Source organism: Lepus europaeus, chromosome 5 (assembly GCF_033115175.1).
Source record: "Lepus europaeus isolate LE1 chromosome 5, mLepTim1.pri, whole genome shotgun sequence".
Lineage (NCBI taxonomy): Eukaryota > Metazoa > Chordata > Mammalia > Lagomorpha > Leporidae > Lepus > Lepus europaeus.
Window position 1 is genome coordinate 42791243 of NC_084831.1, and position 19010 is coordinate 42810252.

General features: G+C 39.9%; 1 protein-coding gene across 2 annotated transcripts in view; it reads right to left on the reverse strand.

Moving 5' to 3' along the window:
- Window positions 1–295: 295 nt before the first annotated feature.
- EPS15 (epidermal growth factor receptor pathway substrate 15) overlaps window positions 296–19010 on the reverse strand; it is a 172563-nt gene continuing 153848 nt past the window's right edge. For both annotated transcript variants that reach the window (XM_062191306.1, XM_062191305.1), the window contains exons 22-25: window positions 11825–11901; window positions 7803–7965; window positions 4946–5127; window positions 296–2718 (exon numbers count right to left, since the gene is read on the reverse strand). In XM_062191306.1, the coding sequence (XP_062047290.1) occupies window positions 2572–2718; window positions 4946–5127; window positions 7803–7965; window positions 11825–11901 (569 nt within the window). In that variant the 3' untranslated portion in view covers window positions 296–2571. The remainder of the gene's footprint in view (window positions 2719–4945; window positions 5128–7802; window positions 7966–11824; window positions 11902–19010) is intronic.

Sequence of the window (19010 nt, forward strand, 5' to 3'; positions counted from 1 at the left end):
GCGCGGCAGGCAGAGGATTAGCCAAGTGAGCTGCGGCGCCGGCCTATTATGTGTTCCAAGAGTCCACATCACACATAGATACAAAGCCATGTTTCAGGCACTTTCTCTATGTAGACACATCTCTTATCCTCCAAAGCAGGATGTGACAACTAAAGCTGTTAGCATCTACTGAGTATTTAATTTTGTACTAGGTACTGTCCCAAACATTTTACACATATTCTGTGCAGTTTACCTACTCCTCTTTCCACACACAGCATGGACATAACAGAGAACCATGCAAAACTCCACTGCCACATGGATATGTAGATAGTTTGCTTTATTATTAAAATTTATTCTTATAATTACAGGCTATAACTTTGAAGTCTGCAACATAAGAGAAAATTAAGAGAGCCCAAAGAAACCTGAACAGTATGTAGAAGATGTTTTAAACTTTGTACGCAGTTTCACTTAGCTCTTTGCAAAACTTATCTTTTCCTTTCAAGTACAGGTCCTGGAACTACAGTCAACAACCCAAAATAGCACAAACAACTCCAAGACATTCACCCTATGCAAGCAAGCAGGGAGATATATAGATTTATATAATATATATACTTTAATATTATATTGGTCCACCAAGAATACATATTTTAACAAAAGATAAGAATCTATGTCTTCCAGTTAAACATACATAAGATTAGGGTACACTTATTACATTGAAAGTTGGCATTTGTAAGTTACAGATATTTAATATTTTCCAGGTTGTTTTCTTTAGTTAAAAACAAATTTCAAAAGCATTTCAAACATTTGTTCATTTTCCCAGTGCAAAAGGTTGTTGTTAACCTACCTTACCTTTTTCCTGAAGAGTAAGGGGAAGGAAAAAGAAACATAAAAACCCACCTATCACAACTCCCAACACAACCTTCGCCATCACTATCTGCAGAAAATCCTTGGGCCGCTGGATTAGTCTATCAAAATTAAAACCTTATGATTAGGATTCAGCCCATGCTTTCTAAGTATGACTTTTATACTGCAACGTTTCTGTTTACAAAAATAGACAAAAAGAGCAGTACAAGAAAGTGGATTAAGTTTGTTTTAAACTGCAGCAGTCCAATTATATGTGGAAAGAAAAAAAGCACCATTTCAACATGAAATGAGTTGGGTGTTTTGAAATTTATTCATAGGCGAGGCAGTAAGTTACTCTGATTTACACCAGACCAATACCACCTTCACTTGGTGATTCCAGTGAAGTATATTAATTTTAGGTGCATTTTTCTTTATCTTAGTATTTAACACATCATCTAATTCAGTAAGTCATGTTAAAAAATGAAGATTATAATTTACAGCTTATTCCACAGTCTGCTTCACATTCAACTTCAGCTTGTCTCCATCAGTTTTACAGACTTTCAACACATGAAGAGTTTCTCAATTGAAAAAACAAGACTGTTCTTTGCTAGACTGCTAATTTTATAGGTAAAAATCATGAATCATGAAGAGAGTAAATAAACCACAAAGATGGACAAAACAGCAATACGATAATACATGTCATTTTTCCATTTGTAGTCAGTGAAAGTTTTTACATTTCAAGTAATTGAGCCTTCATTAAAGAAAACAAAAATATATATACATGAAAAACTAAAGTACCTTCCAGTTCTAGCTTGCTGAAGTTTCGGCAAATAAACAAAGAATCTATCATGAACTGAACAGGACAGTGCTATAGCAAAGGCAGAATGCCTGCCATGTTAGATGTTTACTTCTCTTATACTGATGTGTACACTTTAGGTGGTACATTTTCTCCAATGTTTAGCACTTAAAATGAATATTTTCTTACAAATTTTCTTTGTAAGAAACTGATTTTATTAATTAGGAAACATAGAAGTATCTTGAGATCTATAATTCTTTAAATCCAGAGAAATTAAAAAAAATTCACACATTAGGCTTTAACATTTTTATTTAGGAAAAGATCAAGGCTGAAGCTATACTAATTCAACCTAAAGCATCTCTTTTTTCCATAGCAGAGTCAGTCTATGCATTTTTTCCTTGCCTTTAAAAAACAAATTAAGCAGTATTTTTACCATAAGGACATAAAAAATGCTCTTCAAAGTAGCCAATTTGCACCAATCATAAAAGAAATACGATGTTCTTTCCTTTCCCCTCCCTCAACCAAATCAGGGGAGAATACTGAAAAATTTAAGAACCCCCCAGCTTCTGTCAGTATAACTACAGAACAAGGTTACCACAGGGTCAAACTATTTCTCTATATTCCAGACGGCAGAAGCTTGAGTGCTGTAGCTTTACAAGTAAAAGTAGCACAGGCAGGCAAAAGCTTATAGTAAATGCATGCCAGACAGGGTCTTAGGTGAAGTTGTCTGACTAGGTTACTGCTTTTATAGGCTGGGGGAAAATATACATACTTGTGACAAATTGGAAATAGACTAAAGAAAAAAAAAAAAACTAAACATTTTTCTGTCACATTTACAGGAATCTCAAACCTTTTGTATTCCCATGCTCATAGGTAGTTTTGATACATACTGTAAATAGCTTCAGTGTTCAGGAAAAAGAGTAAGTATTATTGACAAAAGACAAGAAAATTCTTCATGCTTCTGAAATCTCAGACTTGCTGAGTGCAATAGCCAGTTCTAAGTCTTCTTGCTCCTGTCGATTCAGCCGGGCAAGCCTCTGCTCTTCCTCTCTCTCGCTTTCCCTCTTGGCCCACTCAATCATATCTTCTTCAGAGGGATACTGCCATTTAAGAGACCGAATAATGAACAAATGAGTAAGGAAGACAAATAAAAAGAAGGAAAACAGTTTTTTTGAAAAGACATTTAGCCACTTTTTTTACCTCAAGGACTCTGGGAATCTTCTTTGTTATTTGTTATTTAAAAAAAAAAAACATTTAGTTTTAACTAGTTATTAAATTCTTTAATTTTAAGAATTAATGCAGTCTACATGATAATTTATAAAACTAAACATTAAAAACATCACTTAAAAGAAGTACAAATGCTAAACAGACTAAGAGATCTAAAAACAGAAGGGGGGTTATTAGCCTTTTTGATCCAATGTAAAACATTAGTTCAACTTCAGGGAATTCATCCTCAGAGGATGAATGTTCTTAACTTAATCCCACTGGCAACTGTCTACCTTATCCTAGTCCTTCAGGCACAAAAAAACTATGAAGCAAAAAAGATGTTTATTTAGTTATATTTAATATAAAACTACTGGGTATACTAAGTAAGATGTAAACCAATTTTTAGAGCATTTTGAAGGTTTTGGCATGAAGTCTGGGAACTTTTTTGATCTGCTCTATACAAAATCCTAACACTGGTAATTACTAGGTTGGGGAAATATTTTTGTCCACCCAAAACAGACCAATTTTGGCAGATACTAAATAAAGAATTCTACTTGATTTCCAGCCTTGACACAGAGGAATCTCACAAAGGATAAAATGAAAGAAACAGTCAGGCTTTTTGAAACTGGCAGCTTTATTCATTAGGGAATTCTAGGACTTTTGAAACTCGTAATACTGAACAAATCGTTTTCACAATGAAAAAAAGTTTATAATACGAGCTGCTTTATATTATACTATACTGAGATTCTGAAGTATGACATAAGCAAAATGCCTTAACTATTGTTCAAGCTTCATTTCAACCAGGTTTTAATTCACTGAAACTATATTTAAGATACTAAATACCACAAACTGTCAGAGTATTATTTTATATTAAGAGAATTATAATCTCCCAAGGTCACTTCTTGGCTCTGCTTGAGATAATACAACTTTCATCTTATGAAAATCCAGTCAATATAATTTTGATACTCCATTTTGATAATATACAAAATATGACTCCTACTTTCTTTTGGTCACCGGGACTTAAAGAGAACTGACTCAAAATTTCAGCTGCCTCGTTATATGCAAATACCTTCCTATCTGCTTTCCAACTAGAAACAGCAGCAGGGAAAAAGTAACTGGTTGAGTGATCTAGTGCTACACTGAGTAGGGAAACATTAGGCAGACTGACCAGGGTCAGCTGGCCTCTTATTTCTAAAATCAAAGGCATAAGATGATAAATAGAGAATTCCTGGGTTACAGAATAGTCAGTGATAAATGAAGGTTATTTTGCCTCAAAAAAAAAAAATTTCAGGGAACCTCAAACTTCGTCAGTTGTACTCTAAGAGTTTAGTTAAAAAAATAAAGACTTGGTTTTATCTGAGCAATTGCTTTATGTCCCTCTACAGTGATGTCTCTATGGTTGGTGGTCCTTTCTGTGGTCTTATAGGTCCTGCCTATAACATTATCATAGCACCCCTCCTAATCAAGTTTCTGTTTTAGTCGGCTCTAATAGAATGCAGAATAAACCTGGAAAGCTAGTGATCTAGAGCTCTCCAAGTAACTAAAAATTTTCGTCATGTATTTCATAAATCTGACATTTCCATTTTTAAAAAGCTACTATATACAGTAAATAATTTCACTATTTAAAGAATTCCTGACCCTATCCTCTCATACTCATGAAATAGTTGCTAATCAGTCTCCAGAATTCATTAAAACCTTATACACAACACATATATAGTTAGCAATTCTCAAGCTCATTACTGGCATTATTTATCTGGTGAACAGATAGCAAATGATTGTCTAATAGCTCATTAAAGCACCACCATCTATAACCATCTGCAAAATGTTAGGATTTTAATTACATCTATATTACCAAGACTAAGAGAAGGGTTTACAAAACAACTTGCATATTATCACAAGAACTAAGATTAAAATCATTCATGCAATGGAACAACTTTAAAACCATCAAAAGAGAACCAAACAGAGGTTTTGCTTTGGGGGAAGAATGAAAGATCATTTCTAGTATGTTGGTAAATTTAGTTGAAATAGTATAAATTTGGCAGATTCCAAAGCAAGCTTTGAAAACTCTTGAAGCTACAAATGGAAAGATTTCCCCTCAAACAGCCCATTTACAGTACTTACAGCGCTGAAGTTAGCAAAATTGCTTGGGTCAGCCTCTTTACTGGTAGTGGTAGTAGAAGTGAATGGATCACAAAACATATCAGGTTCTTTTTCTTTGGGGCTATCATTGCCTGGGAAAGGCTGAAATGGATCATTCAGTTTAAAGGGATCAGAAGAATCCAATTTGTTGATGGATCTTTTCCCTGGATTAAAATCATTATAATTAACTCAAGCAGTAAATATGGCAAACACAAGCACACAAGAACAAGTCCACAGGGAGCATTAAAGAACTGAGGATGGAGAAGGAGTGGGAATCTGATATATTTATGGTATTGTCTTAAAAGGCAACACCAAGAATCGCCCTTAAAATTTTCATTCACGATATCTCAAATATATTCCAGCTATACACACTCAAATGAAAAAATAGCAATGTGGGTACGGGGTAGGGATCATATTTTAATAGAGAGTAAACCTGTTTTCTCTCGGAGCACCATGTTTCCAGAAAGAGAGGGAGGAAAGGATACAACAGGAGTAAAATGATAGAAACAGCCTGTTATAACCTCAGCCTGACACTTACATGAGTTATCCTCGACTGGCAATAGGGCAAATAAAGCACCTTTGAAAAATGGCAAAATTCTTTTTTTCTCTATATACAATATGGAGGAACATACAATTTAAAATTACCTTGGCAAAACCATTTTCTGTTACTTTTTTGTCATCTACAATATTTTCAATTTTTGAGTGGCTGCTGATAATTTGACCAAACAACAGCATACTATTCTGTTAGTCACTCATTAATTCATTACCATTTTCAAACAAATTCTCTAATTTTAAGTTCTTACTTAAACTTAGTACTTTTTGAAGAAGAAATAATAAGAGTAGGTGTTAAGGTATCTTCAAATATATTTTCTTCCTAAAATGCATTAAGCTGGAATAGCAACTGTAACAAGAGATTCTTTCCATCACTGTAGCAGCTTATCTCACACCTCAATGGATCCTTCCAACAATCCTGTGAAGGTAGGCAAAATTAGAATTAATTCTAATTTTCTGTCATAATCTATAACCTGAGGCTCAGACACAGGAAATTATACAGTTATGATTAGGGAGCTAGTCAGGGGGTACCCAGAGCCCAGATCTTCAGCCTCCCAGTCTACTACTATTTTCAGCAAGCCACCCTTCTGTCTTTGGTCATTCTATGAAATACTCTCTGCTGAAGATTCTCAGATTCAGGCACTAGTTTACTATTTTATTTAGGATTTAAAAAACAACCCCATTATTGCTGTCGAATAGATATAAAAATTTAAGTGAGCAAGTTTACTATTTACTTGTTTTTTTTTTTAACATAATCTGACAACCTGAACTCTTGTAATAGATGATGTAGGTTATTTTCCTTTTATTTATTTTTCAACAGATAATCGAGTATCAGTAACTGTATATGCAATTCTTTATAATAAAGAATAAAATAATCTGCCCAAGAAATATCTCAGGGAGGTTATCTTGGCAAGAATAATAATTCTTAACTACTGATACTAAAAATTTACCAAGGTATGTTCAAAAAGCAATGTGTATCAAATGTCTTTTCACATAACAGCACTACAACCACTTTGGGGATTGCCTTCTAGTCACTTTTTTATGAACAAAACAAAAAATCCTCTCCTTTGTATAGTGTTAAACACACACATAAAGACATCAAGAAAAAACCCCACTATTATGAATCTGTTTCTGGATTAAACCAAAAAAATCACTATGAGTTGGGTATCACCGGGAATGCCTGGCATCAGAAGTGTTTCAGATATTGGACTTTATAATATTTGCACATACATAATGAGATATTTTGGGATAGGACCCATGGCTAAACAGAAAATTTATGTTTTATACATACCTTGTAACACATTACTTAATGGTAATTTTACATATTTTTAATATACTTTTTAAAATGTTTTATTTATTAATTTGAAAAGCAAAGTAATGGAGAGAGGGGGCGAAAACGATTATCTTCCATATACTGGTTTACTCCTTAAACACCTCGACAGCTAGGGTTGGACTCAGCAGAAGCCAGTAACTCCATCTGGGTCTCCCACACAAGTGGCAGGAACCCAAGTACTTGAGCTATCATCTGCTGCCTCCCAGGCACATCAGCAGGATGCTGGATTAGAAGCATGGAGAATGGGAAGGGGGTGTCCTAAATGGCAACATAACTTGCTGTGTTACATTGCCTGCCCCATGCTTGTATCTTCACTGTGTTTTATCACATGAGGTCAGGGGTAGAGTTCTTCCCTGTAGTGTCATGCTAGCACTCAGTTTCAGATTTGGGGGCATTTTGGATTTCAGATTTTCAGATAGGGATACCGAACCGATATTATAAACTACAGGTTTCTAAATGAGGTAAAGTCACATTTTCCTCCAAGAAAAGCAACACTGATTTAAATCACTATATTGCTGAATTCTGGATATCAAATGGCCATATATTCTCATATTAAAGGATTTAAGAAAGACTATGTTTTACAGGAAAAAAGGAACTTCAAATTAATCTTCCTTCCTATACTAAAGAACAGGAAATTGCTGTTTAAATGATAATGAGCTTTCAAAAAGCAAGATACTACAACCACAAGTCTCTTTTTTCATTTAAGCCTCTGATTAAGAAAAATAAAAAAAGCCTCTTGCCAGAAATGCAGTTCATAGCAGTTACAAATGCTGGTCTCTCAGGCACATGGCTGTAATTCTGTGTTGTGGTGAGAACAGATGACAGAGGCAGGATTCTGTGTGCACTGACTTACTTAAAGGCCTTTTATATCAGTACAAAAGTAAGGCCCACATAATACTTTCCAGAAAGAGAAGGGGCATCTGACTGACTTAGGGAATGTACCGACTCTCATACCAGGTGGTGGTGGGCAGGGTCTTGTTGGAGTCCCGATCTTTGGTGGCAGTGCTGGAGGTACATCTTCATTTTTGACTGATGTTTCTTCAAACACATTTTTTGTAGTGACCACATTGCTGACGGGGTTTGATGTGGCTGAACTAAAAGGATCTTCATTGTTGACCTTTGTTTAAAAGAAAAGTTCATACATAGAGTCACACACACACACACACACACTCTATACCCAACTAATTTACATGATTATGTAGCACTGACTTGAGCATTATGGAGTTTATTTATTATTATTATTATTATTTTATTTTGACAGAGTTAGACAGAGAGAGACAGAGAGAAAGGTCTTCCTTCCGTTGGGTCACTCCCCAAATGGCCGCTATGGCTGGCGCTGCGCCAATCCGAAGCCAGGAGCAAGGTGCTTCCTCCTGGTCTCCTATGCGGGTGCAGGGGCCCAAGCACTTGGGCCATCCTCCACTGCATTTCCGGGCCACAGCAGAGAGTTGGACTGGAAGAGGAGCAACCGGGACTAGAACCCGGTGCCCATATGGGATGCTGATGCCACAGGTGGAGGATTAACCAAGTGAGCCACCACGCCAGCCCCTGGAGCTTTATTTATTTAAATTCTGAAAACTGATAATTTCAGGACCATTGTTTTAAGATTTACTTTTTTTTTTTGACAGTACTTTTTTTTTTTTTTTTTTAAAGATTTATTTATTTGAAAGAGTTACACAGAGAGAAGAGAGGCAGAGAGAGAGACAGGTCTTCCATCCAATGGTTCACTCCCCAATTGGCCGCAACAGCTGGAGCTGTGCCAATCCGAAGCCAGGAGCTTCTTCCGGGTATCCCACGTGGGTGCAGGGGCCCAAGGACCTGGGCGATCCTCCACTGCTTTCCCAGGCCATAGCAGAGAGCTGGATTGGAAACGGAGCAGCCAGGTCTCGAACCGGCGCCCATATGGGATGCTGTGCTTCAGGCCAGGGCATTAACCTGCTGCACCACAGCGCCAGCCTCTACCTTATTTTATTTTATTTATTTATTTATTTTTTATTTTTGAACAGGCAGAGTTAGACAGTGAGAGTGACAGTGAGAGTGAGAGAGAGAGAGAGAGAGAGAGAGAGAGAGAGAGAGAGAGAGAAGTCTTCCTTTTTCCATTGGTTCACCCCGCAAGTTGCCGTAATGGCCGGCACTTTGTGGCCGGTGCACTGCACTGATCCAAAGTCAGGAGCCAGGTACTTCCTCCTGGTCTCCCATGCAGGTGCAGGGCCCAAGGACTTGGGCCATCCTCCACTGCACTCCCGGGCTACAACAGAGAGCTGGAATGGAAGAGGAGCAACCGGGACAGAATCCGGTGCCCCGACCAGGACTAGAACCTGGGGTGCCAGCGCTGTAGGTGGAGGATTAGCCTATTGAGCCGTGGCGCTGGCCCACCCCTACTTTATATGAAAAGCAGAGTTAGAGAGGGAGTGAAAAAGCGATCCTCCATTCACTAGTTCACTCCCTAAATGGCTGCAACATCCAGGACTGGGCCAGACTGAAGTCAGGAACCAGGAGCTTCATCTGAGTCTCCCACATGCATGGCAGAAGCCCCAAGCATTTGAGCCATCTTCTGCTGCTTTCCCAGGTGCATTAGTGGGGAGCTGGATCAGAAGCAGAGCAGCCTCGACTCACATGGGATGCCAACACTGCAGGTGGTGGCTTAACCCCTTATGCCATAACACCAGCCCCAGGGCCAAATTTTTTTCAAAAGATTTCTGTTTGAAAGGCAGAGTGACAGAGAGAAAGGGAGAGACAGAGAGAGCTCTTCCATCTGCTGGTTCACTCCCCAAAAAAGCAATAACAGCTAGGTCTGGTCCTGGCTGAGCCAGAAACGGGGACCTCCAACCTGGTCTCCCACATAGGTTGCAGGGACCACGCACTTGGACTATCCTCTGCTGCCTTCCCAGGCACATTTGCAGGAAGCTGAATTAGAATTGAAGAAGCAGGGCCAGCACTGTGGCACAGCAGGTAAAGCCACCACCTACAGGGCCGATATCCTATATGGGTGCTGGTTCGAGTCCCGGCTGCTTCACTTTCAATCCAGTTCTCTACTACAGCCTGGTAAAGCAGTAGAAGATGGCCCAAGTCTTTGGGCCCCTGCACCCACATAGGAGACCCAGAAGAAGCTCTTGACTCATGGCTTTGGATCGGCACAGCTCTAGCCATTTCAGGCATGGGAGTGAACCATCGGATGGAAGACCTCTCTCTCTCAATCCCTCTGCCTCTCTATGCCTCTGCCTCTCTGTAACTCTGACTTTCAAACAAATAAATAAATCTCTCTTAAAAAAAAAAAAAAAAAAGAACTGGAGAAGCTGGGACTTCAATTGGCACTTTTATATGGGATGCAGGTGCCACAAGCCACAACTTAACCCCCTGTACTACAACATTAGTCTTGGGACACTTTTTTTAGAAAACTGTTCTATAACAGTAGTGAATTCTAACAACATTATTTATTAAGAGCAATGGGTCAAACCCAAAAATGCCAACTTTGGATGACAGGTTTGTCAAGCTTCAGGAAATATTCATAACAAAACGACCTGAAGCCTGTTTTGAAGGGACGGTCTTCACATGGAACAGCTGATCCAAATGATAATCAAAGGGAAAAAAATACTGATTCTATACTATACTAATTGATGCACTTAAATATAGGAAAGATTTCATATTAATAAAAAGAAAATGATATCTACACAAAATATAAAGACAACTTGAAAGCTAACTTTTTAAACAAATTGATCCAGTAGGATAGTAAATCTTTTTTTTTTCTCTTTTTTTTTTTTTTTTTTTTTGACAGGCAGAGTGGACAGTGAGAGAGAGAGACAGAGAAAGGTCTTCCTTTTGCCGTTGGTTCACCCTCCAATAGCCGCCGCGGTAGCGCGCTGCGGCCGGCGCACTGCGCCGATCCGATGGCAGGAGCCAGGTGCTTTTCTTGGTCTCCCATGGGGTGCAGGGCCCAAGCACTTTGGCCATCCTCCACTGCACTCCCTGGCCACAGCAGAGAGCTGGCCTGGAAGAGGGGCAACCGGGACAGAATCCGGTGCCCCGACCGGGACTAGAACCCGGTGTGCCAGCGCCGCAAGGCGGAGGATTAGCCTAGTGAGCCGCGGCGCCGGCCGGATAGTAAATCTTAAGGTGAGTCTGAAGGCTGCCTTCCAAATACAGAGAGTAATGAAAGATTTACTTCTCTGTAACAAACCAGACTTTACGATTTTAAATCTATTTTCTATGTTCCTATGTTTTAAATCTATTTCCTATGTTCCTATGTTTCTCTACAATGGCACTACTGACAATTTGGGTTGGACATAATTCCACATTTTTGGGGACTGGACAGTGCATTGTGGGACATTTCATAGCATCCTTGGTCTCTGTCCACTTGATGTAATTAGCATTCCTCACCCAGCTGTGAAAACCAAAAATGTCTTTAGATACTGTAAAAGATTCCAGGGAGGCAAAATAACCCCCAGTTAAGAACTAATGATAGAGACAATTTTACACACAATCTAATCCTTTTCTCTTGACCTGAATTAATACCAGAGCTACACTAGAAGTAGTAGATGTTTAGTGCTGGTCTTTGTGTATTGATTATCTTAATTTTGACCCTAACAATCTCAGAACATGAAATGAAGTAACCAATACAGAGAGGATGGGATGAATGCAAAGAATGTACAGTAGTACACCTCAACAGTCAATGGGGGGGAAATGTAGTTCAATGGGAACAAACATGTATGAAAAGACAAAAAGACTTTAAATATGAAGTTTTTGAGCAAACTTGTGAATAGAAAATAATTACTTATAACATTACCATAGTCTGTGTATAGAAGTATGTCAACTTTGGCTATATATTATCTGTCATTTCATTTTGAAATAAACATTTGTTGTGACTTACTGAAATCAAGTGGTAATGTCTATGAGAAGGTTATAGTATTGAAAGGAGGACTGCTCCTTTACAAGAAGCACAGTATATTTTCCCATTCTTATTAATCACTGCCCATTACCTTTGACAATGTGCTGAAGTCAGCAAATCCATCTCCAAATGATTCATTTCCAAAAACAGAGGCAAAGGGGTCTGTGGCTAAAATAAAGAAAACCAATGTAATAGGATAGAGATCGAATCTGTTCTCTTTTGGTAGGTAACATTCAGACAGATGAAAAATATTACAGAGTGCACACTGATAACAGAGATATTCCTTTGTATGAATCAACTGATTCTGTCATAAAAATTAACTAATTTTCACTTTATTTGAAGGGGAAAGAAAGAGGGAAAGGTCTTTCATCTGCTTCTCTACCACCCCAAATGCTGGCAATATACAGGGCAGGGCCAGGCCAAACTCAGAACCTGGAACTCAATCCAGGTCTCCCACATGGCTGGCAGGAACCTAAGCACTCAAGCCATTATCTGTTATCTCCAAAGGTACACATTAGCAGGAAGCTGGATCAGGAACAGGAGGATTAGGACTTGAATCAGGCATTCCAATATGGGATGCAGGTGTCCGAAGCAGTGTGCTAGCTTCTGAGTAAAATGCCAGCCCTGATCTAATTTTTGATTTAATCCAAGATGTATTCCTGATTTGATTCGGGATCAAAAACAGGTGAACTAACTCTAAGTAAAGTGTATAAGGCTCTGGTACACATATCCAATAATACAGCTCTTATGAATTTAAATTGCTTTTAATAAATATATCAGGAAATTAAAAAAAAAAAAAAAGATGGGGGGAGGGCAACAGGTGTTTGACCTAATAGTTAAAGCTGTAGGTTGGGATGCCCACAGCTCATAGCAAGTGCCTAGGTTTGAATCCCAGCTCTGTTCCCAATTCTGGTTTCCTGCTGGCATTCACCCTGGGAGGCAGCAGATAATGGCTCAAGTAGAAGAATCTCTGCAACCCACATGGAAGACCTAGATTGAGTTCCTGATTCCTGACTTTGGCCTGGCTCAGCCCTGGTCTTTGTGGGTATTTGGCTTGGTGGCTGGGGTGGGGAGGTGGAGTGGGACACTGGCAGATAGAAGTTCTCTCTCGCAAATTAAACAATAAAAAGTTAAAAAAAAAAAGATACCATTAAGTCCACAATTCACACACATCCTCCATGGCCCATTTCAAATGCTACCTCACCCACAAAACCGGAGGTAACCTAAGTTGTTGCCAATTCTCCCAGCAAGAAGTGACTCCTTCTTTCTCTGTAGCAATAGTTACATTCTAATTTGTTCTGTGGTTATCCATGATTGATAATCACTCTTTTTAGACCGCAAGTTTCTTGAAAACAGGAATAAGGCCTATCCAATGATGAATGAATGGTCAATGAACATCTTTGAGCTATACATTAGGTCTAAGACAATAAGATATAGTTTCTAGTTTTTTTAAAAAATATTTGTTTATTTGAAAGGCAGCGTTACAGAGACAGAAGAGGAGACAGGGACAGAGAGATAGCAAGAAAGAGAGGGAGGGATCTTCCATCTGCTGTTTCACTTCCCAAGTGGCTGCAATGGCTGAGGCTGGGCCAGGCTCAAGTCAGGAGCTTGGAACTCCATTCAGGTCTCCCATGTGGGTGGCAGTGGCCCAAGCATTTGGACCATCTTCTGCTACATTAGCAGGGAGCTGGATCAGAAGTGGGGCAGCCAAACTCAAACCAGCATTCATATGGGATGCTGGCATTGCAGGGGAAGGCTTAATCCAGCACACCACATGCCAGTCCCTAGTTCCTCCTTTGAAAAGCTCAGTCTAATGAGACATATATAAATAAACAATAATAAGAGTCTTTTACATGTTATTAGAGAGGCATGAAAAAGCTGTAGTTGGAAGTCACTAATTGGGAAAATCAGGAAAACTAGCAGAGGCTGGCACTGTGGTGTAGCAGGTAAAGCCGCTTTCTGCAATGCAGGCATCCCATATGAGCATTGGTTCAAGTCCCGGCTGCTCCACTTCTGATCCAGCTCCCTGCTCTAATGAACTTGGGGAAGCAGCAGATGATGGCCCAAGTACTTGGGCTCCTGCACCTACATGGGAGATCCACAAGAAGCTCCTGGCTCTGACCTGGATCAGCCTTGGCTGTTGCAGCCATATGGGGAGTGAACCAGCAGATGGAAGATCTCTCTCTTTCTGCTCTGTCTCTCTGTAATTCTGCCTTTCAAATAAATAGTAAGCAGCCATTATATCTGAACTTTTCAGGAAGGTCTTTTGAGTAAGAAATGTTCTTTGCCAAATAGATTGAGGCAGTGGACAGCAAATGGTCTACCAGACAGAAGGGACACTAACTACAAAAGCATTACTTAACCAAAACTCTACAGGCATAAGCAGTTTTCTCTTCCCTCACAGTGTTCTCTCCAGGTAGACTAACATTTTCAGCTGGAATGGATGGCTCTACTGTGACACAGGCATCACCTCTTCAGACATGAAGCCAACCAATGACACCAAAGAATGTTTATATGAGTTGCTGTAATAAAAAAAGCTGAAGGAAACAAAGAAAGAGAAAGAACTGCAAAAGAGAAGTCAAGACAGGCATAAAATTCTCCTTGTTCTTCTTAACTCATCTTTGAATCAAGCCAATTTTTTAAAAGATTTATTTATTTATTTGAAACATGGAGCAAGAGAGAGAGAGAATCTTCCGCCTACTGGTTCACTCCCAAATGGCCACAATAGCCGGAGCTGGGGGGATCTGAAGCCAGGAATCAGGAGCTTTTTCCTGGTCTCCCACACAGGTGCAGGGGCCCAAGGATTTGGGCCATCCTCTACTGTTTTCCCAGGTCATGGCAGGCAGCTGGATTGGAAGCAGAGCAGCCAGGAATCACGAACAGGCACCCATATGGGATGCCGGCACTGCAGGAGGCAGCTTTACCTGCTATGCCACAGCACTGGCCCCAAACCATTCCTAGAACAAAAATTGTGTCTGTTCACCCACCCATTTAAATGTATAAAGTGTGCCTGTATCTCTAGAAGGGAGTATACCAAGGATATAAACAGAAGACGAGGGGGCCAGCACTGTGGTGTAGTGGGTAAAGCCGCAGCCTGCAGTGCCGGCATCCCATATGGGCATCAGTTCGAGTCCCGGCTGCTTTACTTCTGATCCAGCTCTCTGCTATGGCCTAAGAAAGCAGTAGACAATGGCCCAAGTCCTTGGGCCCCTGCACCCACATGGGAGACCCAGAGGAAGCTCCTGGCTTCTGGCTTCGGATTGATGCAGCTCCAGCCATTGTGGCTGATTGGGGAGTGAACCAGCAGATGGAAGACTTCTCTCTCTGTGTTAACTCTGACTTTCAAATAAATAAATAAATAAATAAATCTTTTTTAAAAATGAAAAAGATTATTCATTTAAAAAAAAAAAAAAAACAACCCGGAAGACAGGCAAGGAAGATGTATTGCTTTTGTTTGCTTTGTCACCAAGCCAGTGATGGGGAAGTGGGCAGGTACATTCAAAGAAAAATTTAGAGAACTCTGATCCCAAAGAGAATGTTGAGAAGTCCAGAGTTACAGGCAACCCTATCATTTTATCTATTAAAGTTGTTTCTCATTAACACATATTTGCTGAGGACCACAGCTCACTGGTTCTATTTCAGGATGTCCTTTCTTTTTCCTGTTACTCCCGGTAACGCAGCTATTGAGGTTCAGGCTGAGCAGGATGCAGGTGCTCTCCTAATTGTAAGAAGAGTAACAGGGAGAAGGAGCTGGGCTGATTTCTCTGGAAGGATGAAAAATCTGCTTCATGCCTTTTCTCTGCCCACTGCCTTTACGAGAAGCCATAACATGTGTGGCAATGATACTGAATTAGGTCAGATTTGACTGAAATGTTGTGATGTACATAATGTGGAAGAAATTAGTAAAAGCCATGACATTTCTATATTATGAACATAACATACTAGAATTTTTCCTTGTCTTTTTTTAAAAGATTTATTTTATTTATTTGAAAGGCAGTTATAGAGAGAGGTAGAGACAGACAGAGAGGTCTTCCATCCACTGTTTCACTCCCCAAATGGCTGCAATGACAGGGTAGGCCAGGCCAATGCCAAGAGCCAGGGTCTCTCGCGTGGGTGCAGGGGCCCAAGCTCTTGGGTCATCCTCTGCTGCCTTCGCAGGCACATCAGCAGGGAGCTGGATCAGAAGTCGGTGAACCAGTGCCCATATGGGATACCAGCACTGCAGGCGGGGGTTTTCACCCACAGCGCCACAGTGCCAGGCTCTTTACTAGAGTCTATACCTCATAAATGACCAATTTAGCACTGGACCAAATGCTAGCATAACCAGATAAATGACAAAGCATTTCTGCCAAAATTTGGCAATTAAGACATCGGCAAGAACCTTCTCAGATACTGATCACGGTTAAAATGAAGCAGATGTGCCTGCCCAGAAACTGGAAGGACTTGCCTAGAAACCGTGAACTTGCTGAGATCACATGAGGGACCCCTACTTGGGGGAGCCCCTGGTATATCTGGAAAGAAATCCTGCTTAGCTTTCTTTCTCTTCATGTACTCAGCAACCATAACCCACAGAATCAGGCTTTAAGTCAAAAGACCTCATTATTGCCCCTTCATATGTGTTTTGGAAAAATATACAAAAGCTAAATATTATAATTTCATTATTATAAATAACCTTTACCAATATTTTAGCATACTTCTTTAATAGTCTTTTATTTGAAAAGAGATTTCCCATGTTCAGACAGTTGGAGTCTAGCACCTGTGTTTTAAACATTAACTACTCTTCTTTAGACTGTTCCACTCAATTAAGCTTATGACAATGTAGCAAATTTGACACATATCATGTCTGCATAGCTCCAGCAATCAACTAGCAACCTTCTGCAATGTCCAGAAGCTTGGGGGGAGTAGGGACGCAACCTAGGACAACTCCAGGTTTCTGCTTGAGTAATTGAATAGATGGTGATACTATTAACAGACAACAGGCTATTCAGAGGAATGTTGAGTGTTGCTTCACATTTCATAGAGTGGACAACATTACTTTCAGATACTTTTCTGTGACATATTAAGAAAAAACACATTATCTATAGATCTGTCTATGTCCCAGGGCTAGTGACTAGATTTGTGGTAATACTATCAACATTGAGAAACACAATTCTAGCAGTAAAGCGGATAATGAATCAGCAGGTAGAGACTGAGGGTAATTTTTAAAAAATATTTATTTATTTATTTGAAAGTCAGAGTTACAGAGAGAAAGAAGGATAGGTGCAGAGAGAGAGAGAGAGAGGTCTTCCATCTGATGATTCACTTCCCAATTGGCCGCAACAGCCGGAGCTGTGCCAATCCAAAGCCAGGAGCTTCTTCTAGGTTTCCCATGTGGGTGCAGAAGTCCAAGGGCTTGAACCATCTTCTACTGCTTTTTCAGGCCATAGCAGAGAGCTAAATAGGAAGTGGCACAGCCGGGACCTGAACCAGTGCCCATGTAGGATGCCAGCACTGCAGGCAGTGAATGGCCCCAGAGACTGTAATTTAATACAATAGGCCAGCGTTTTGGCACAACAGGTTAAGTTGCTATTTGTGACAAAGGCAGCATTCCATATCAGAGGGCCAGTTCAAGTCCCAGCTCTTCTGCTTCTGATCCAGCTTCCTGTTACTGTGCCTGGGAAAGTAGTAGAAGATGACCAAATGCTTGGATCCTTGCTACGCATGTGGGAGACCCAAATGGAGTTCCAGACTCCTGGCTTAAGTCTGGCCCAGACCTGGTGGTTGCAGTCATTTGTACAGTGAACCAGTAGATAGAAGATCTCTCTCTCTTCTCTGTCACCTTGCCTTTCAAATAAATAAATAATTTTTAAAAAGTTTAGAGTCTTAATAGAAAATCAGAGGGATAGAAAGGCCAACAGATCAGGAGACAGGTGTCACAGAAAAGAGTGTTTGTGGGGCTGGAGCTGTGGCGCAGTGGGTTAACCTGCCACCTGTGGCAACGAAATCCCATGCAGGTACCAGTTACTGTCCCAGCTGCTCCACTTCCAATCCAGCCCCCTGCTAAGGGGAAGGCAGTGAAAGATGGCCCATGTACTTGGGACCCTGACATTCACATGGGAGACCCAATGAAGTTTCTGGTTTTGGCCTGGTCCAGCTCTGGCAGTTGCCATTTGGGAGTGAACCGGCAGATGGAAGCTCGCTCTCTCTTTCTCTCTGTCTCTATAACTCTACCTTTAAAATTAAAAAAAATCTTAAAAAAAAGACAAAAAAAAGAGGCTGGCACTGTGGCATAGTAGGCTAAACTTCCACCTGTGGTGCCGGCATCCCATGTGGGCACAGGTTTAAGTACCGGCTACTCCTGATCCAGCTCTCTGCTATGGCCTGGGAATGCAGTAGAAGGTAGCCCAAGTGCCTGGGTCCCTCCACCCATGTGAGAGACTCAAAGAAGCTCCTGGATGCTGGCTTTGTCTTGGCCCAGCTCCGGTCATCGTGGCCATTTTTGGAGTGAACCAGCAGATGGAAGACTTCTCTGTAACTATGCCTCTCAAGTAAATAAATAAATCCTTTAAAAAAAAAAACTTATTTATTGCTATAGTAATCAAAACAAGGAATGTTTTGTTTGGAATGGAATACTGACAACTTCAAAAAGTTTATAGAAAATGGAATTTTATGAGAATATAAATATAGATCAATGGAACAAAACAGCCTAGAAACAAACTGTCACATACATGATCGAATACTTTTCAACAAAGTTGCCAAAGACACACATGAGCAAATGATAGTCTTTTAAACAAATGGTGCTGGGAAAACTAGATAACCACATGCAAAGTTCTCTTATACTATATATGAAAATTAACACAAAATGGATTAACGATCTTAATACAAGAGCTAAAACTATAAAATTTTTACAAAGATAGAGGGAAATGCATCATGACACTTGCGGCCACTTGGGGAGTGAACCAATGAAAGGAATAACTTTCTCTCTGTCTCTCTTTCTCTCACTGTCTGTAATTCTGCCTGTCAAATAAATAAAATCTTTAAAAACAAACAAGCAAAAAAATTAAAATGCTTCTGTGTGCCAACAGACAGTATCAACAGAAAAGGGTTAATTTATGAAATGGGGGAAAATATTTGCAAAATATCTATTTAAGAAGTTATTATCCAGAGTATATAAATAACTCCTAAAACCTAACAAAAACACAAACAACTCAATTTAAAAATGGACAAAGAACTTAAATAGAAATTCTCTGCACAGGATATGCAAATGGACAATATGCATATGAAAGGATGCTCAGGGT